Source organism: Lates calcarifer, linkage group LG14, assembly GCF_001640805.2.
Source record: "Lates calcarifer isolate ASB-BC8 linkage group LG14, TLL_Latcal_v3, whole genome shotgun sequence".
NCBI lineage: Eukaryota > Metazoa > Chordata > Actinopteri > Centropomidae > Lates > Lates calcarifer.
This window is the reverse complement of record NC_066846.1, coordinates 12,190,566-12,212,317: the sequence shown is the minus strand read 5'-3', so window position 1 is coordinate 12,212,317 and position 21,752 is coordinate 12,190,566. Positions and strand designations below refer to the sequence as shown.

Genomic DNA, 21,752 nt, shown 5'->3' with positions numbered 1-21,752 from the left:
TAGAAGAGACATTGTGAGTTTAGCATCTTTACTCGCCAAGACCTGTCTCCAGCGGTCTCCATTGTTAACTCTTGTTTTGCTTCTATTTCTTTCACTTCTTTTCTTCTACTGAAGTTAGCATGCTAATCAGCTAGCTAACCAACTCGTAACACCAGAGGTAGCGCTGCCCAGAAGGCATATTCTCACCTCTTGTTTTGTAAATGCAACAATCACTGAAGCTCTTGGCAAGTAAACAGATGTTAATGCTAATGTTAGCGATGTAGCAATAGCCAAAAACTCACATATAGCATCTTTAATGGTGATATAGTAAACTTATTCATTTGAGGTTTTGTTTGTGTCCACCTGATGAGTCTGATAAATGTAATATTCACTCTCCTTTAGCTTTGTTTTGGTCTCCACCAACTCCTGGGAAAATTATTACCCAGAAATACGCAGTTTTTGTTTTTATTCTTCACATGACAGATGGCATATACCAACTTTTTTAGTGAACTTTAGCTGAAACAGTTGTCAGAGGATAAATCAGCAACAAATTTATTAAGTGATTGATGACTAAAAGTTGCTGTTTCCAGCCTCTTAGATGTGACGATTCCCATTCCCATTCATTTCAACTGTTGTTAAAATGAAACAAATCATTTTAAAGACGTTGCCTTGGACTGTGGGAACCTTTGACGGTCATTTATAGACATTTTATTTTAAGATTAATCAGTTTAATCAGCAAAGTCGTCAACAGACTGATGGATAATGAAAGTAGTAGTTATTTGTAGCTCTGGTGTGGTGTGTGAACATGAGTATCTGTGTGGATTTGTCCTCTACGCGTGTGGTCTGCTACAGTTTATCTGTCTCCTCTGGCCTGGTTTTTATTAACTGGCCCATTAAACTGCAACTCCATGATACATGACTCTTGTCCGACTAACCCACCCCCCTCAAACACCAAACACACACACACACACACACACACACTGGTCGTCTCAGATACACACACATTCCAAGAGGCCGGCTTGGACACACACACATGTTAAAAAGATGTTTTAGTGTTAAAGAACCAGGACATGAAGTGTCATCATACTAAATCAGTGGGTGTTAGATAGAGGGAGGATTAACCCTGCTTCTTCAAATGTTTCTCAAACTTAGAACAGAAAATATTTGACTTTAAGCCTCCCTCTGCAACTGGGGCTCCTTATTGATGATCAGTTTTCTGGAGTTATTGATTATTTAGTATATAAAATGTCTAAAAATAACACAAACCCCAATATCCTTTTATTTTATCTGACCAAAAGTTAGCATAAACTCACCTGACCATGATAGGAAACAAGTAAATCTTCACCTTTTAGAGGCTGGAAACAGGTAATGTTTAATAATTGATTATCAAACTAATCTGTCAATAATCTAACCTCATCTAATTCTGTTTAATCAATCAACAACCAAGGAAATGGCGTTAAAAGATGCTAGGAGACTGGATAAACTGTCAGATAAGAGAAATTACAGCTGTACAAATGATGAAATAACAGATTAGAAACAACCTCAGGTCACATCGCAGCTGTTTTAACAGTTTGAAGATCATGTTCTCAGGCTCTGCTCAGACTGTGAGAGTTTGCTGGAAGATGTCAACGACAAATGCTGACAGATTTGAAACAAACCAGGTCTTTTAAATAAGTTTATCTCCCTGCGTTTTATTTTGAAATCTGAAATCCACCCAAAGGCTTCACTAAGATTCAAGTCTGATTAATATTTCCCATGTCCAGCACTCGAGGGCTGTGCCTTTTTTTTTTAGTTGGACGTTGTCGTTTAAAGTTTCTCTGTGTCTTTGAAGAAACATCAGTGATGGAAGTAAATTTAATAGAAGTCTTTGAACTGTAAACCACGTGCTCAGTCGCTGACAGAGAAGGATTTTAATAACCTGTCACAGCTAATCAATATTTGAAGACGAAGAAGTCACATGGTTGTTTTGTGACCTTTGTTTTTTTCATTCCAGTCGTTGTTCTTTGCTTGTAACTGATGCATCAGCTGACTCTGATTTCTTTAAGTGTTTTCACTCGAGAGCAGCGTCTCTCTGCTTGTACTCAGCTACAGTATATTGACGTTTAAAATGATCGATCGCAGAGAAATTAATCCTCGTAACTGCATCTGACAAAACCAGCATAAATCCAATTTCATGACTGTGCTGGATATTTGGGATTTAAAATGAAGGATCACAGAGAAAGTTCGAGGTGACTAACGGCTGTCTTCTTCTCTATTACCACACTGTGTACTCTGCAAAGATGGATTTACAGTAAACACAAGGGCTTCATATTTCCCAGAATGACTGTGTTTACTTTCATTCATTTACTTTCACTTCTGCATTGAACTGGAGTTACCCAGGTGTTTGCCTTCATTCATTCACGACCGGAGATTGCGATGTAGCCATTTAACACAGATAATCAGAGGGTCAGTGTCCTTGGGCATCGATCCAAAATGAAAACATTGGTCACTCGTCGTACATATTGTAACGTCCCTCGCCAAGCAAGCGCAGAGACGTCAGCTGGTTTCATCACAACTTTTGTTAAGCGTGATAACGAACTTTTTCTCTGTGCTAGCCACTACTTAAAGTCGACTTACTTTCAGCTACTTTTTCTTTCAGCTGACGTTACAGACAGGCTTCCATGTCGATCGCTGCCTCCTGAATCAAATCAAGATTGTATCGCAGCAGGCTTTAAGATATCGGCAAATATCAACTCGTCGTCCACTGAATCGATATAATATCGTATTGTGGTGACACCCCTAGTGAACAGGTGAATGTGGCTGTAGTGCAAAGACTAGAAAAGCTCTGTTACATAAATTCAGTCCATTTACATTTAGAAGAATAAATCCAGCTTGGACAGAGGGCTCCTCTGCGACATCCACGACCTTCACTGCCTCAGCTTCAGTAGGAGGGAGGACATTTTAACTTTCTTCATAACTTTTTTGTCTCCTCTTGTTTAAGTGAAGCGAACCACAACGACACGACCAAACTCGACTTGATGGAAAAACTTTTCTCTGGCGTTTCACTTTTTAAAAATTCACAGAAAATGTTTCTTGACAGTTGGATGGAGTAAATGGCAGTAGAGAACTGATTATAGACAAACACACACACACACACACACACACACAATCCAGGGGATTGAGCAGTAACAAACACCGCATTGTGCTGCTGAGGCTAAAGTGGACTTCACCCTTCCTGCTGTCGACCTCTGGTATGAGCCTAGTCTCACTGTACTGATTACCTGGTATGCAAAAACTGTGTGTGTGTGTGTGTGTGTGTGTGTGTGTCCGTGTCCGTGTCCTAAGCAGTTGCCTTCACGTATGTGCATCCTGTATGTGTCTAAGCAGTAAACACATGTCTACAAGTGTGTTTGCCATTCAGAAATCCATAATCAAGAGTGATGACGGCCTGGAAGGCAAACAAACGTGCGCGCACACACACACACACACACACACACACACACACATAGTGCAGGAGACCCATAAAGCAAACAAATACGTCCTAATTGCAGGCGAACACAAAGGGACAGAGGGGAGGAGGTGAGGTTGTTTAGGCTTTCTTGCATAGTTAACCTTTCACCCTAGTGAGGGGACGACAACAGAGAATGTAAGGAATCTGCTCACATGGATGTACATAACACACACACACTCACACACACACATGTGTTTGTGGAGTCTGCAGTAGATATAAGTCTCCAGGAAATCCTTTGAAGCCTGCTGAGGGACTCTGATGTTATTAAGTGTCTGCCGTCGTGCGGTTATTTAAACTTCATCGTTAATGTCGGACACTCGCACCTCTCAGTGTTGTGTTTGCTCTACAAGGTTCAAGTCTGGTCAAAATAAAGAGGGAGCAGTGACGCTGATTCAGACTTTTAGTCGTCGACTGTCGCTGTTTGGAGTCTGACAGGAAAAAAATCACGTGTAGATTTTATCAGCTGCAGCTAATGAAGGTTAAACCAGCCCATCGGTCACACTACAAACCTAAACACTGTTGTGTTAGTGTGGATTAGTTTGCATCATCGTTCAGCCAAAGACGGTCTCCTTTAGCAAAATCCTAATATCAAGTGGGAGATTGCAAAGTAGATGGAAATGAATGAATATCTAGGTGAATGTAAAACATATTTATACTCAGTAAAAATGACCCACACCCAGTTATCAAGCCAAAATGACACACATTTTCTGGTTTTATACTGCTGTGAATTTAATTTCTGAACGTTTTGGAATAATTTTATTTATTTTTTTAATTCTTTAATTTATGCTTTTGTTAGTATACAGTGGAGGGCTGATGGGAAATGAGGGGAAACATAAGTTTCTGGCCTGATCTGAAGTAGGGATGCTGTGATTACTGTTTGACTGATTTATTTTAATTTAATTTATTCATTTATCATTAGTTTAGATTTTCAGCTACAGGATGAGATGATTTGTTCGCTTGTTACTTGGTAGTAACTCACAGAGAGTGATCAGTTGGTGCACTTGCAATAAAGCCGTGAGCTGAACATGCAAAATGTAAAATTTGGCCACAAACAAACACACAGTTCAGCTTAAATACAGGATAAAACAAATGAGCGATGAATTAAAATCTACTGGAGTCTAAATGGAGTCATTTATTTATAATGAAAATTCAGCAATAAACTCAACACAACTAATCAAACTAACTAAAATAACTCTGATTCCTTCCAGGAAACTTGTGAAATAAAGTCAGCGATAAAGTACATTAACATTTTTTAACTACAAAAGAGAAACATTAGTACTTATCAATGGCTCAGAGTACAGTGGTCAAAGCCATAGTTGTTTGATAATATTCCTGTAACAGAAGTGCGCGTTAAAAGAAACATATGTCAGCGATAAGATGAGCGATAAGAGTCAAATATTTTCTGCCTCCTGTTCATCCATCACCTCCACTCATTGTTCTGTCTATGATTATTCCTCAGGCTCTTGTATTCTCCTGCAGACCTCCCATCCTCTCTTACATTCCCTCTTCTTTCACCACATTTTGTTTTTCTCGTCTCTCTGCCAAAGTGAAAAAGCCCCCTTGTCTGTCCAACAGTCTCTGCTTTCTTTGCTCTTTGTATTTCTTTTTTTTTCTTCATACTCTGCAAACACATGAGTGTGTGTTAGCGCACAAGTACAAGGAGGAAGTACCTCTGCATTTTTCCCCCCACCGTCAAACAATAACAGTGTGGAACTCTGGGTATTATTTTAGCAGCCGTCCACCACTTTATCTGCCCTCCACAATACTTCCTCTCTCACTGACTCACACATCCTGCCTGGGAGGGGGCGAGAGAGGCAGGGAAGGAATGAGATGAGGAGAGAGAGAGAGAGAGAGAGAGAGAGAGAGGGGTGGGAGAGGGAGAAATGCAGAGTGCAGGAGGGAGAGAAATAGCCATGTTTTGTCTTCCAGCGAGAGGAGCGAGGGAGGAGGAGGAGGAGAGGAAAAGGAGGGAGAGAGGGGATGTGAGGATCATCGCTTGGTTGTTTTCCCTCTCGGTCAGAACCTGCCAGCTACTTCAGATGGACATCAGCTCTCGGAGTCCAGCTCCGCTTTCTTTCTGCCAAATCTTGCACCTTTATGGACGCGACCGGACCTCAACCGGCTTGAGGACAAAATAGAAGAGGTTTTTACGCGGTTGTGATTCTTTTAGGAAACTTTTTTAGAGACGTTTGTGGTGTTGTCAGAGCGTACTTCAACTGTGGGTATCAGGGATGCTGGGAGCTGGTTTGGGATCAGTTTGACTGTGGATGCTTCAGCCTGTGGAGTCTGGTAGGTTTGTTTGTTTTCCCCTTCAGGCTTGTGAACACAAAACTCACCTTCTCCTCTAAATGATTCCTTAAAATACTCAATTTATTGAACTTTTACGAAGGAAAATGTGAAGTTTATATCCATGTTGGTTCCCAGAGGGGGGTTATTGAGCACACTCCACAAATCAATTTAACCTTCTTGTCGTCTTATTTTGAATCTTTTAATCACCTCTCCCTTCCTTCCTCTCCTCTCTATGTTGTGTTCTCTTACAACAGTTTTCTGTCCTTATCTGCGAAGCTGTGCAGAGTCTAAATCTATTTGTCTGGCCGGCCGTCTGGCATTCGTTCTGTACTGTATTGAGACTGTGTGTGTGACTCAGATTATGCGCGTTGACCTTTGCGGTATCAGTCAGCTGTTGCAGTTTCTGACCATTAACTGGGACATTCCAGGCAGATCCTGTTCATAGAGGCGCATTCAGAGCTGCGAGACGGAGAATTCATAATTTCTCGGCCTTTGACTGCTGTCAAGTCAAAACTAGCTCTTCTTCTTTTTTCTCATCATTCATTTCTGGTATCCTCTCATTCCTACCCCTCCTTTTTTGGTGCATTTACCACCATTACACATCTTCTTTTGGCTAAAACTTCAGTTAAAACCTGTGCAACACACTGAGGATTCTTCCATTTATAAATAGACGCTTGCCATGTCTTGCAAACCTGATTGAATTTCCTGGTTTGTTGCGGTCGCAGCAACACCACGGCAGCGGTCGATTAACTCGTTATCTCGGTTTCCACGTCAAGGGGACATGTTGTTATCTCTTGTACGCCAGCGATTAAAAAAAAAAATGTGTTTCATGTGATTCTTCTCCCGTGTTGTTGGCAGCTTTGACAGAACAGGTAGCCAACTAGGTTACAGTGTCAGAAACAGGAAAGGAGGACTCATGTGGATTATGTTTTTATAAACAAGTGCAGTTCATAGTGGCCTTGGTAGGTGTTAACTCCAGTCAGTGTGGCCAAAAGGAGAGTTTTAGTGTTTGTTTCCCGTGTCCTGTAAATGAAAAGGACAGACTTTATGGAGCCTCTGTGGATGTCTCTGAAACCATCTTTGAAAAGGCTATAGGGCCCCTCAAGAAATATTTTCCATTCATTTACTTCTTTCATGAGTTTGTGTTTTACTAAATTCACCTACAAGATACAGAGCTGCTGGATGCTTCACTACACTTGGGATTGAATCCAATGAAGCAACAGTCTCTGTTACATCTTGACCTCTTTAGACAACATCCTTGATTTATTATAAATGAAAAAATGCCTAAAACATTTGAGGAAGCATTTGTTTTAGTCATTTATAGGTCAAAAGACAAACCGAGCTACGCTATTTTCTGTATCGTCTTACATATTTGTTATATTACAGTGTGTAATATAACAAATATGTCTTATTTGCTTTGTAAAGGACATGAAAATTTAATATCTTTGGGTTTTGGACTGTTGGTTGGTTGTCACCTTAAAACTTCTGGGAACTTGTGAAGGGCTTTTTTCATTTATATTGACTCTAGATTTGTGTGATGCTCTGTTAGTTTTTACACTTTATTCCTGAAAGAATATCATATAAACTCATTTTTTTATGGTTGGATTGACAAACTTGAACTTAAACTCAACAGCAGTTCAGTAGTACTGTATTCAGTACTGTATTCACTGAAGAATTGTTGAAACAAAAGGTTTTTCTTCTTTAGGTTTGATGTCATATATAAGTGTACTTTACAGGTAAATAAATAGAAGCTTCTTTCGTCTGGTGTTAATGAATCCAAAGACCAGAATAACATGGGAGCAGTTATTTGCTTTTATATGTCAGATTTTCAACCAACCAACGACAAACCAACCTCCCATTTTCACAGTTTTGTTCCCACATAGAAGATACACTTCTTCTTACTGTAAATCCCCAGACTTGTGGGATACACGATCGCTGACCCCTCCTCAGGCGCTGCTCTGAGAATTTTGGAAAAACAGCGTTTGGTTATGTGGTTTGGAAGAACTTTTCTCTCCTCCCCAGCATTACTACAAAACACTTCAGTAGCTTTCTATATTACATTCTTAGGTTGCAAGACGACACATTTGTCATGAGTTTTTTTCTTGCTTTATCTTACAATCCATCTCGATCTACAGTAACTTTGGCGTCACATTGTTTGTTTTGACTTTCACGGACATCAATCTCTCAGTGCTAAACTTGGAGAAATAGAGGAGGGTGCTAGTCAGGGGGGTTGGCTAATGTTTGCGATAGGTTCGATAATGGTATTTTGTCTGGTTGAGTTTGGATAGTTCCCACACATATTCGTGCACACATACAGGCCATAGACGCACATACACAGGCTCTACATAAACTTTCTCAGGGGATAATTTAAGGACATTGTCAGCGGAGTCGAACAATCAGCGGGCTCAGATAGAAATCCCTCTTAAGGAGCCATAACCAGGAAGCAAGAGTGTTTATTTTGGAAATGGTTCTCCTGCTCCTGCTTTATCATAAACAATAATACTCAGAAATGGTCCTTTCCTTTCCCCCTTGGTGCCAGAATCCACATTCTTTTCCCAAAATTGTACCTCCAAATGTTTTTGTCTGAAAAACCCGGAACAGTCTCATTTTACATTTTTGTACTTTCAGTTTGAGAATCTTAATGGTGCTCACTTTGAGGTGCTGTTTGGAATGAAACCTTGGACCTTTTCGCTGCAGTTCTGCCATACCAGCTGTTATCCTGTTGTTTTCAGAAGTTTTGGGTCCCAAGTCCAAGCCTCGAGTCATGCTAGACAAATCCAAGTCAAGTCTGAAGTCAGACAATTCAAAGTCAGGTTAAAGTCCAAGCAAGTTTGTGTCAAACCAAGTCTCAAATAATTCGAAATAACTTCTAGTTAGTTGACTAGTTAGGTACTGGTCTTGGCAAGTCTCATAACAAGTCTCATGTTTGTGACCTGTCTTCAAGTTCAAACCTCAAGTCAACAGCTCTGATAGTTTTCATGCTCTGTGCAACGTTATTTCCATCCAGCAGAGTGTATAAAAGATACGATTACCCACATAGAAATATATTCAGATTCTAAGAATATTTAATGTACATCTGGCTGTTCTTTCTTTCTTTTCTATCCTTGTTTCAAGCTGTTTTTCCTTCTCTTAGACACTCTTTTTGTTTCTCTTTCTGTCTCGCACACACACAGTCTGCGGGGGGTTGAGTTGAATCTGGCTAGCATATGATGTCGGAAGTCTGTATAAGGGAATTAGTGAATATCTTGGGATACACTGGAATGTCTGGCTTCAGATGAGACTGGGGATCTTAACTGTACATGTTAGATGGGTTTTTAATGGCAGCCCAATGGAAGTCCAAACAACTTTTAAGGAAGCTGTTTCCACAGAATTTAGGTTGGCAAGGTACCGCCGCAGAGGGTCTAAGTTTTATGTTAGCCCTGATGTTCCAAGACACTTACAACTGCGGTTGCAAATAAGGACGTCTGCTTTTAACCATCTTGCCTGGGTAAATCATCATATTTAGACAGAGAAGAACTAGATGCTTCCTTTGAATAGAGGTTAAAAGGACTCTAAATGGAAAAACTAAACATATCAAAACCTATATAACAACCCTCATTTGTCTTTGTTGCATATTTGGCTCCATACAGGAGATACAGCACCACATCAGCTTCATCTGTGTGGCCATTTTGTGAATATATCCCTCTTTATGACCCTGGAATAACAAACATTAAAGAAAAGGTCAAACCAGGTAGTGTGGATACTCTCAAAAATGAATTGTTTGTGGTGATCAAAGAGTTGACTGTGAATTTTTAAGAGTGGATATGTAATGTCCAACCATTTTGGATAAGAAAAGATTTCCGTCTATATGCCAGAAGTGCATACTCATTTAAAACAGAGGAAGATAATACTGTGTATGTTCCACTAGGATGCCCCTTGAAGTGCATTTTAGGAGGAATTGTTAGCATAAACAATCCCCAGCAGACGTTTACACAACCCAAATATGTGATCCATTATAAGGAGTGTATGTGAAAACTTATCAGTTGCATTTTCATGGCTGTAATTTGCTGAATATATCAGGTCAGGCTCCACCATGTTGGTTCTCTGCCGTCACTGTTCCTCACCTGAGTTTCTCCCCCTTCCTCTCCCACAGGCGAAACGTTCCTCTCATCAGGCCTCACTCCTGGCACCTGGCAAAGCTATCGGAGCCGTCCCTCCCTCCCCTTCCTTCGTCTCCCTCTCCACCCCCTCCTCCTCCACCTCCACCCTGCCTCCCCTCCGCTGACTCCCCTCCTCTCCCCCCTCCTCCGCCTCCGTCTGCCATGCAGCTCCACCCCGGCCCCTACACACTACCCTGGCACACAACTGACAACAGGTGAGACAACGTGACTTTCTATTTCTTCATGGCTGTTATTATAATAATGACTTAATTAATAACTTCTAATAATGCCACTTTCAAACCAAAGAGATGCTTTAGAGATCTTTAATGGATCATAGAACATTTGCCATCAGGATGGAAGGCATGCAAGCATATAATCCAAGAGAAAAAGCATAATAATAATAGCAGTACATGAGGTCTGTTGAGGCTAGTCGCTCACACAACATTTCTGTGGCTTCCTAACTCATATCATGGTTTGTTTGTGTGTTGGGAGGCTTATTTATTCTTCTTTATTTTGAAAGAAATGTTTATGAATAGGCATGGACACACAAACAGACTCAGGGCTTCATCTAATGATCAATAAATCATCTATTTTTTAATGAATGAACAAATTCCTGGAGGCCAGCATGATTTATAACGTTGCAAATAACTTGCTGTGTCTGGCCAGTTGTCTAAAACCAAAGGAATTTAATTTACAGTAAAGAAAAATAGTGGAAATTCTTATGTCTGAGAAGCTGAGACTAGAGGGTTCTTTATCTTTTCGGTTGATGACAAAAGGCATAAACATTCAGGAAGGTTAATTAATGACATAGTCTTGACCGTTCTGTATTCTCCACTTATCAACGTGTTTTAGTAAAGTACTATTAGGTTGTGGTGTTTAACCCAGTTTGGACAATTAATAATAATTTTTCAGCATCAATATGTTTCAGATTATGTTCAATAAGGTGTTATTATATATATAGTAGATAGTATTTGAGTTGTTTATTTAATGTAGGGACGTTTTTCAGCTTCAGACAGACAAGATGAGAGATATTATGGTTTACTCCATGGTGTCCGGTCAGGAGTAAAGATGGCTGAATTGTCTCTTCCTCTGCTTTACAGTAATTGTAAACCACAGCTTAAAATAAATTTGTGGAAATGCCTCTTAATTTCAGCTGATTGGTTTTGTTAAAAAAAAAAAAAAAAAAGTAAAATGTGCCCAATGTGCAGCTTTAACCAGACAGTAACTGTGTCATACCCTAGTTAGAATCACAGTCTGTGATCCTATGACTCCATAGGATGTTGGCTGGGGATTTTGCCAGGAAACAGGTGACATCATCGTGTTCTAATGTACACACTGCCCACGCAGGAAGCCCATTGGTCTATTCTTGGATTCTATTTCAACATTCCGAAGTGATAACCAATCAGATCACCCTGATGACCTGCTGTTTGTGTGTCTGCCTGTCTTTGGGGGCCAGGTGGATGTTTTTGAAGTTAGTCTGTTTGATTCGACCTTCTCTGAGGTTTAAACAACCAAACTGACAGGAGTGGTGATCACTGCCATCACCGGAGAAGTGTAATGTAGCTGTCTGAGCTAATTATTGATTTCCTGTGATCAGTTTATTGGCCTTTCAGGCTCAGATCAGGGTGTTTGTGGATCCATTAAAGCCTTAAAACCGCTGCATCTAAAAGGTCTAAATAGTTGATTAGTGATTCCCATGTGGTATCCCAATGTGTAGTTACATTTTAAGAGAAGTACACATCAGTTTGACAGAGCTATAGCCTACATATGTAGGCCCCAGAACACCAGATTTGGTTTAAGTAGTCCACTAGACCAGTTGACATTTTACTGCTCAACCTTTGAATGAAGTGACTTCGACAAATGATTCAGGGAAGTTTCTGCCCTTTTTGTTTTAAGTGAGACTAATAATAAGTTCTGCAACACAATGGATCAGTAGCACAAGAGGAGAAAAGAGAAAGAGTCTGTAAACTGGCTGAAAAATGCTAATAAACTAGCAATATCTTTATTAAGTTTTCTAATATTCCCCACCACGAGCTACTGGTCATACCAGACTAAATGAGGCTAGAGCACAAAACCAATGAATGTACTGCACTGTGCATATTTATTCAACTTCTTGGTCACCGTTGTCTCAAAAGAAACCATATGGTGCTCTGTTGAATCATATACTAATGGACTGCGATATGTTTAGAGCTATCTAACCGTTTGGTCTATAGAACGTGGGAACATAGAAAAAAATGTGCACCACAATTTCCTAAAGCCCAAGATGACGTCTTTAGATTATTTCCTTTTTCCAACCAACAGACCAAAACCCAAAAATATTCATTTAACAATGAAGTGAGGCCAAGAAAAACACAAAATTATCACAATCAAGAAGCTGGATCTTGGTAGTATTTGGCATTTTTACCTGAGAAATTACATTTTCATTATGCTTGTGGCCGATCAATTGATAACCTAATCTATTTTAATTCCGTTTTTATATTAACTGTAACACGACTGGGGACAAAGCCTGGATTGTGCAGTCAGAGAAGTATTGTAGGTACAGTAGTCTTTGTATTACACAGTATGATCTCACAAAGCTAAACTGTAATCCTTTAAAAGAAAAGAGGAAGTTTCCAGAGTCTGTATATTGACTCACAATAAAAATAGCTGCCATCCCCTTTGTTTGTCAGCCTCATGGTACTGTTCTCTTTTTGATAAGAATCAGTGATATAATGTACCACTATTAGATTTAATAGTCCCACATGGATTAGATAGCAGTGTGTGTGTGTGCAGGTCTCTTATTCCCACAGTTTCTCCTGACTGATCTCATCACACACACACAAACACACACATCAACTGACGAGGAGGCAGCTCCCGGCATAACTCTGGACAATGGCATGTGACTCCCAGAACTTGTGGACAAAGAGAGGAAGACATTCAATAAACTGTGTTTGTGTGAGGGACATTTTGTACAGTCTGCATCTGCGTGTGTGTTAATTTCAACACCAAGCAAGTGTGTGTTTTTGTGTAAACACCAGGAACGTTGTGCATGTGTGTCTGTATTAATTTACACACTGAGGATTAATCCAATCACATGCCCCCGTTGTGTGTGTGTTTGTGTACGTGTGCGGTGCGTGCTGGTTTATCCTCGTCAACCCTCACACTCACATGTTCCACATTGCCGTTTGATTGGTCAGGAGTGACTGTCATTTCCTGTCCAGCTCCCATCTCATTTCCTGTCTCCGTCACCCAGGTCAAATCTGTACAGCAGCCTCTGCTTTCTCATTCATGGCTCACTTCCTTCAAAGACAATTTTCCCATGCAGATAATGAAACATTTTTTTTTCTCTTCTTCCCACTAGTCAGATTATAATCCTCCTTTGTTTTTAGAAGAGTGGTGTCTGTTTTTCAAGACCTGCTGTACAGTTACAGTGATATTTGAATGGGGTTTTTCCTACCATTTGCTGATCTCCAGTCATTTCCGCACAGTATGAAAACCACTTGGCTCTTGAAACTGCTACAGTTTTCTGTTTCCATATGATCCAGGGTAGGGCTGCAACTAATAATTTTCATATTATTTTCTTGATTTTAGTCCGTAAAACATCAGAAAACAGTGAAAAATGCTGGTTTAAATGGTTGACAACACCAGGTGAGGTCATTAAATGTCTTGTTTTGTCCAAAGAACAATCCAAAACCCACAAATATTCAATTTACTATGAGGTAGGACCAGGAAAAATTTTCATTTGTACCAGGACTTAGAACAGGAGTATCTGGCTCTGGGTCTTCTGTGCAACAAGTAGTTTTTGGTCAATTCAGTAAACAAAGCCCACAGTATTTAGGAATATTCACCATGTCATGGACAATGTAAAGGTTTTAAAACTATATTTTGACACAGGGCTCCTCTACAATATAGGACGACAAGATTAGCTAATAATGAAGGACCCACTGTAATTTATAATTTACTTTGTAGGTGCAGTTTCCCTAACAAGTTCTAATTAATCACATTAGATAAACCACCAGACATGCAGTGTTCCTGGGTCATCTGGGGACAGTTGGTTGGTAATCTAACCTAAAAAATGAACATCTATTGTGTATTTATTTCTGCATTAAAGTTGTTTGATTGTGCAGTTAAAGTGCAGGTTGATTTAAATTTAGAAAAGTCTGCTCTTCGTTACCTCTTTACAATTATGACAAAAGTCAGCTAATAGATTCTCTTATTGTATAGAAACTAATATAAACCAATGGCTGTTAAGCAGATACATTTCTAAAACAGGAGCATTGCAAAAATTGCAAAACCATGGCATGCTCCTTTAAGAATTTAATGGATTTTATTTTTATAGACTAATAATAAGGGTATGAAAAGACAAATGACAGACACAAATTCAGCAGACCACCAAAACATTTGCCTTCATGAGCACTCCATCATGTTTTGATAGGAGTTTGCAGTGGCAGAATACTTGACAAAGAGAAGAAAACCCATCAGTTTTCAGATTTTTGCATGGATTGTAAACCATAAATACCACAGAAATAGCCTGGAGATCTGGTCTGCCAGTTGTTTCCCCATACTGGTTTTGGGATCAAAGCCCTTCTCGTCTGTAACCACCCTCCTTCTGTCTCCTTGGCAACTTTCCCTATTGTTTGAATAAGACAGCAAAGAAACACAAAGGGTGAGTGACCACTCTCTTCTTTGCAAGAAAAAAGAAAAACCGCAATAAAAATGTCTGCAGATTTTTGTTGAGCCCTTTACGAGCTGGATTCAAACCAGGGACTAGAACACTGGGTGCCTCTACCCCCCTGGAGCTAACATTGATAGCCAATATGTGTAAAATGTGTTTATCTGTTTAGCTGAAAAGAACTCCTTGTCATTTTGTTACATGGTTTTCTCAAAGAAGTTAGGATTGTTGGGAAATTCTTTTTTAAAATCCTTCTTCTTTCTGGTATTTTATTATTAGAAAGGTGGAAATAGAAGGGAACAGAAAGAGGAAGACAAGACGGATGATGATGTTCAGCAGAGGTCACAGGTCTGATTCAAAAGTAGGACATTGTGGTTAGCGTTGGCGTGCGGTTCAGCCTGTTGAGCAACCACAACATTTGATATATGCGACATTTATTACGTCTGTCCGTCCTAGAAGAGACAACCCTCCTGTTTTCCCTGTTAAAACGTTTTTTTGGGGAGTTTTTCCTTATCTGCATCGGGGTCAAAGGTTGACATACAGTATGTTGTGTAGATCGTAAAGCCCTCTAAAGTAAATTTGTGATTTATGAGTATTGGCTATATAGATTAAACAGACTTAAATTTACTTAGGAATTGCTGTATTTTTCTATTTCTTGTTAGTTGTGAGTAAAAACATGAGTCGGCTCTTCTGTAAACATCCTGTCATGTAATCAATACAAAGCTCAACTGACCTTTCCAGGTAAACGAGGAAGAATTCGGCTGTCAGTCACTTTAAATGTGTAGGTTGCATTTTTTTAATAGATCTACATTTGATGTAAAGGAGCTGGGACAGGAAGAATCCACAAGAGGAAGAAAGGAATGAAAGAGGGAAGGAGAAAAAAAATAGAGGATGAGAGGAATCATGGGATGACTTACAGATTCTGACTCCGGGCAGTGGGAGTTGATGAGGAGGAAATCCCTCTCCGCCTAAAGAGGCTTCCTCCGAGGGTCTTTAAAAACACATGGGGCTGCCGTGGATCTTCGGCTCAGGATTGATAGAAAACAGATTCCCCAGCGGTGCAGTTCAAACGTCATATTCCAGAAGGATTCGCCTTATGTGTCTCGGGGGAAAATCGCAGCCTGCCACTTGGAAATTAAAGATGACTTATTGTGTGTAGTTTATAAATGCGTTAACCATTTTGTCAATCAAGGAGTAAGATAATACTCCTTAGAGAGAAACCACATGAATTTCTCTTAAAGGCATTTAAAGTTACTCTGACTTTGATAAAACAGCATACTTTCTTGTTAGGATAGCTTTGATTTTTCAGTATTTAATAGACAATAAGATGTTTCCCATTTATAATGACTAATGCCCATTCTAAATTCCCAGGGAATGAGGTGACGTCAGTTTGTCTGAAGAACTGCTAAACATCCCAGAGGGACAGCTGATGCTTGTTTTTGAAACACTTAAGTTGATCTTGTGTGTCTCCATCTCTCTGCAGTGACTTGTCCATGCAGTGGGGTCAGCTGTCCAGACCTTACTCCTCCACCGACCGAAGCAGTTCCCTGGGCTCCATGGAGAGCTTGGACACGCCGACGCCCACCACACAGCCATACTCCGACTCCCATAACTCACCCGTGGACCCCACCCTCTTCAACAACAAGAGAGACTCTGCCTACAGCTCCTTCTCCGCCAGCTCGAACACATCTGACTACGCGACCGTGCCGCTGAGGCCCGGTGAAGCCTGCTCCATGGATAATCTCCTCCAGAGCCTGGGGCCGGCTTGTCGAGGCTACCCTGGCGGCAATACCTCGACCCTGGGGAGTTCATCCGGCGAGGCCCCGGATGAGGCACAGCTGATTGCACTCAAATCCAGGTCGCTGACCAGGCCGAGACCGAGGCCTGTCGAGGTGAAAGAGAGGCCTTCGTCCTGCTGTTATGAGGAGGAACGGAGGGGAGGAGACTTTGAGATTATAAGAAATGGAGAAGGAGGTTCAGAGAGAAAGATGAACCCTCCTCAGCCTCCAACCAGGAAGGACAGTTTTAGGGCAACACGGAGTCGCCCTAATGTCGCCAACAAACGTTGTGCTTCTGCACCTATTGAAATTTCCAGTGTTCCTTCGTACTATGATGAAAACAAGTCCTCTTTGAACGTTGAATCAGGAATTCACAATGGCTTCTCTGCACCAGAGGAAAGTGACAAAACTGTGAATTTCAACGAGGATACCACAGACTCGCATTATATCCAAAGACAAACTAAAGACATTAGACATATCAGATGTGACACGAGTGCTCATAAAGACTTCAATCTAGAGACCAACTCAGATCACCTTTCTGACCAAGTGACACCCTCCCTAGTCCCAATCACCTCCTCTCCTTCTGGCACCTTAGCTTCAGAATCCTCTATGGAGGTTCAAGGGCAGTCTCATATCACACACTCGCAGACCAAGCACTCCTCTACCAATCTGCACCGGCACAGTGCTCCCGAGAAGCTCCTCGCTACACAACTTCAGCTACTGCAGTTCGACAGTGATAGCTCTTCACTAGAGCCGTACAATCCATCAAACCCTTCTGATCCCTCCTTGTCCTCTTGTAGCAGCCAGTGGTCCCATTCCTCACTCCAGCCCTCGAAGGAAGACCAAGAAGCCTCTCAGAACCATCTCCATGCCCCATCCAACAAGTGGGGAGGCAGCCGATGTTCAACCCCAGGATCTGTGTTCTTGGATGGGGATGGTGATGATGGCCATTCAAGTGAGAGGCTGGAGGAGATGGGTGTAAATGGCGGGTCCCTTTCCCCAGTTCAGCATCATCACCCTTGGGGCCGCTCTGTGAGCGTACCAGGGGACCCCAGTGGATTGTCAACCCAGGGAAGGTTGAGCTCCGACCAGTTACTGGAGACTGATTTTGAGCCCATTAGTGCTGCTGCCAGTATGGATACCTTACTGGAGGAGCAGAGAGCAGTGGACAAAGGAAGAAGTGGAGGGAAAAAAGAGGTGGATGTAGAAGGAGAGGCAGCTACGAAGAAATCAAACTCGTCGAGGAACCATCGACGGAACCGTCGCCGCAGCGAGCGATTTGCTACCAACCTCCGGAATGAGATCCAGAGGAAAAAGGCCCAGCTTCAGAGGAGCCGTGGCCCAGGGGGGTTGCTCTGTAGTGGGGAGACTGTCCAGGAGGAGGAGGGTTCAGACCTCCATGAAGAGGAGGCAGACCCAGATGTGCCTGCCCAGGAAAGAAGCACCAAAGTTGCATTTGCCCCACCTGTAGGTCCCCAAGATGTCGCAGTCTCACCAGTCGAGAAATCCTCAAGTGAATCAATCATTGATGTCTTGCAAACTCAGCCTCAGTCAACAACCTACACTCAAAGCAACAACATGTCCAGGTCTGTCCAGATTCTGGATCCAGGGGTGCCCAGTTTTGGTGTCGGCATCCGAGTCGTGGAAGAGCCAGCCCCTGCCGGCAAAGCCCGCCGCTGGCGTTGGACACCCGAACACAAACTCCAACCAGAACCAGAACCAGACCGACGGTGTAGAGTCTTGGGTGAGAGGGTATTAGGGGTAACAGGGTCACAGCATGGGGTTTGCGCTTTCACCTCCTCCACCTCCTCCTATGGTCGCTCCTCGTCATGTTCTCGGATGGAGGAGTCTGATATCCTTCCGTTTGCGGATAGAATGAAGTTTTTCGAGGAGACAAGCAAAGGCTTGTCTGGATCAAATGTTTCGAGTTTGTCGAGTCGCAGGCAGAAGAAACCCCCCAACTATCCTGAGCACCAGGGAGGGGAGCCCAGTCTGCAGCCCACCCAAAGGAGATACTCCTATCAGGGGGGACTTCAGCAGGAAAGTTCCCTGCTCTCAGACACTATGGAGGCCAGAAGGCAGTCTGTGAGTACCAGCAGGGAGAGGCAGAAAGAGAAGGAGAGGGAACAAGCGAGGGAGAGGGAGGAGAGGGCAAGGGAACGAGAACGGGAAGAGAGGTTGAGAGAAAGGGAGCGGCAGCTGGAGAAGGAAAGACAAGAGCGGGAATTAGAGATGGAGAGGGCGAGGCTGAGGGAGATTCAGCGAGAGAGGGAACGAGAGGAGAGGGTGCGACAGTGGGAAAGGGAAAGAGAGAGGGAGCTCGAGCTGGAGAGAGAAAAAGAGATGGAGAGGGCCAGAGAGAAGGAACGACTGAAAAAAGAAAGAGAGAAAGAGCTTGAGAGAGAAAGACTAAAGGAAAGGGAAGAAGCTGCCCATCTCACATCACATCAGGAGTTTTATGGCAATTCCGGCATCAAAGAAAATCATCAGGACTTCCAGCACAAGGACAACTTCCACAGCTTCCAGGCCAAGCCTCAGGCGTTCTCCCAGAATCAAGTCCCACGCTCAGCTTTTTATCCAGTCATGTCCCAGCACCTGGAAAACCAGCAACCTCTGTACCAGGGATACACAGCAAGAAGCTACACACCTACAGAGGTAAGAGTGCTGCTCTAAATGCATCACCACATCAAAACATATCCACAAACACATGCATACATCTTTTTCATTAATGGTGAAAAACACACTGTATTTACAATGTTCATAAAGGAGTCAGGGGTTAGCCAGGTTAGCTCTCCGGTAGAGCCTCAGTAATCAACATTACTGATAACTTCCTTTCTGTATTCAAGTAAAATTCAGAAGACCTTAAAAAAGTGACATGATTTTTTTCAAGGCATCTGTCCACATCAACATGTCTTGGGTTTTAACTGGATCCATTAACAAGCATGTTTACAAGCCTGTTGGCCTCAGAGCCGATGTCCAGCAGCAGTGATGCTAAGCTAAATAACAGCCCCTGTCCCAGCAGCACGGAAACTAAGTAACGCCTTTCAGAGTGAAAGATAAACTTTGCAGCTCAGTAAAATCAGACTGTGGTTTTGGACCGAGCTGAAACGACCACTGGAGACTGAAAACTATCTTGGTGCTTTAAACCAGCACCAGAAAAGGGGGATCGAGTGGCCGCACTTGGACGTTGGAGCTAAGTGGCCACTCTGTCCAAGTACTCTGCGGTTGAACGGTTGGTTTGAAGTTGAACCTCGCGTCCTGCGTGCGGTCAGAGTCTGAAATTCTCATTGAAAATCCAGCGGATCATTGAAACAGTTCACGGAACTGAGGGAGATTGGGCAACAGCGGCGGACACTTGTGTAAGCGATAATAGCAGCGTTGGGTTACATCTTTACCACAAATTGATTCGAGTTACTTGGCAGGGGGTGCAGCCCCTCGTCTGAACTTGTGAATCTCCCGTGAACTTCAGCCTATTAGCAACCTTATCATTTAATGCTGAGCAAAGCCAAGATGACATTTGTTTTGGACTAAACGCATCTTCAGTTCAGCAGATACTTGGTTCAAGCCGACACTGTGTTGTTGTTTTCGTGTGGTTCTCGCTCAGCTGAATCCTCGGGGGGTCGGGGGGGTAACCTTGAACCCCAGCTTCCTCCACATTGGGCTTCGTTTCAAATCAAAGGTTATTAGTTAGATGCCACAGCGATAACCCCATGCGTGGAATTCTTTGTTTCATATCTGCCGCCGACAACGTCCAACATTTTTAACAATAACAGATGTGCTGGACGAACTACAAGGCTGTGATAAGACGTCTACACACATGCATGAAAACACACACATTTCAAAGTGTAAACACAGACACACACACATGATCCCATTTTGAACAAAATGGGGAATTCAGGTTCATTCATTTAGATGTGCGTGTTTTGGAAAAAAGAAGGAAACAGACTTTAAAAATACAGAAATGTAACTGGCTGCTGTTATTATTATTATTTTTATTCACTCAGCTGAGAAACCCAGCGGCAGAAATGTTTGGAAATAGTTCAGTTGAATTGTTTTTGGCAAAATTAAACCCCCACATTAGATTATTTTTTACATCCCACCTCATTACATGAACATTAAATCTACACTTTGATACAATTTGCTCTTCTCCCAAAAGACATTAATTTTAAAAAGGTCAGTGCAGAAACATTTTCGTGCACAATGCTCATTATATTAAAATGAAACACATTCACAATTACACTGAATTCATGGTGAATGTTTTGTCAGCTGGAAAACTTGTTGGTTAAAGAGTTATTCTAAGATTTTGGTCGTTTTTTTGGACAAGAAATGCTGAACCAGACTCTACTCTGTATGTTTTATGGGAGCATTTAATCCTGAAAAATGTAATGTATAACTGCATGGATAAGAATTGTAAAAGGGAGACATTTAGACCTCACTTTTCTGTTGTCTGTTCATGATTTAGGTCACATTTTCAGCTGTTTTTCAAGAGAGAACAGCCATTCAACAACTAACTGGTATAGCTTCATCCTTTTTACTCAAAAAAAAAAGCAACAGAAGCATATAAACCATCAGAGAATGTCCATCACAGTCTACCAGAGAGAAAAGTGACGTCTTCAAATGTCTTGTTTTGTGCGATCAACACTCCAAATCTCAAAAATATTTATGTTCCAATGACATAAAACAGCGAAAAATAGAAAATCTACAGCGTTGGTTGGGCACATTGACAACTTCAGAGTAAAGAAAACCACTGCTCTCGGCCAAAAAGTAGTCCAACATTTGCTCTAGTAGAAGAAAGAAGAAGAAGAAATAAATCACTTAATGCTCCTTTAAAGCCCAACAGGGACCGTCCAGGTACTTATGAGTAATAGTTTATTATCACAGGGTTATCAGTTGTTACCAGTTATGCACAGTTTACAATAGTTGATGGCCAAATATGTTAAATTCATCCCACTTTTCCAATGAAAATACCAACTCAAGGTTCAGGTTTGAGAGTGTGTGTTTCTACTGCAGCAGTGATGAGGGGGCAATGAGTTCATTCAGCATTCCTCCAGTGGGGGTAATAAGCCAACGCAGTGTACAGACACATCCTGTACTGCAGCTATAATGAGTAAATCTCTTTAATACTTTTATAAAAAAGTATATGCTGCAGTATATATGCTGCTCTGGAATCATTGCTGCTGGTTTTAGTGTTTTCTTTGAGGTTTGAGATGTTTAAAATAAAACTAAATCGGTTTAAAAGAACTTAAACTAGAAGAAATAATCCTTAGTCGCAGCCGCAGAGCGACACACTGTACATAAAGCAGTTTTAGAGAGAACAAAGTTTAAAATAATGTGTGTAAAATTAAGATAAAGGAAAGTTTTTGAAATAAAAATTCAGCAGAAATTACCCCCACCCCATCAGCCTTATCACCTCTGCTTCAAACACA

At 41.6% G+C, this 21,752-nt stretch overlaps 1 protein-coding gene across 1 annotated transcript in view; it reads left to right on the top strand.

Annotated features, from left to right (window-relative positions):
• Nucleotides 1–21,752, top strand: part of shroom4 (shroom family member 4) — a 63,999-nt gene that overhangs the window by 33,280 nt on the left and 8,967 nt on the right. Inside the window, 2 exon segments of the mRNA XM_018703792.2 lie at nt 9,891–10,112; nt 16,032–18,981. Of these exon segments, the coding sequence (XP_018559308.1) occupies nt 9,891–10,112; nt 16,032–18,981 (3,172 nt within the window).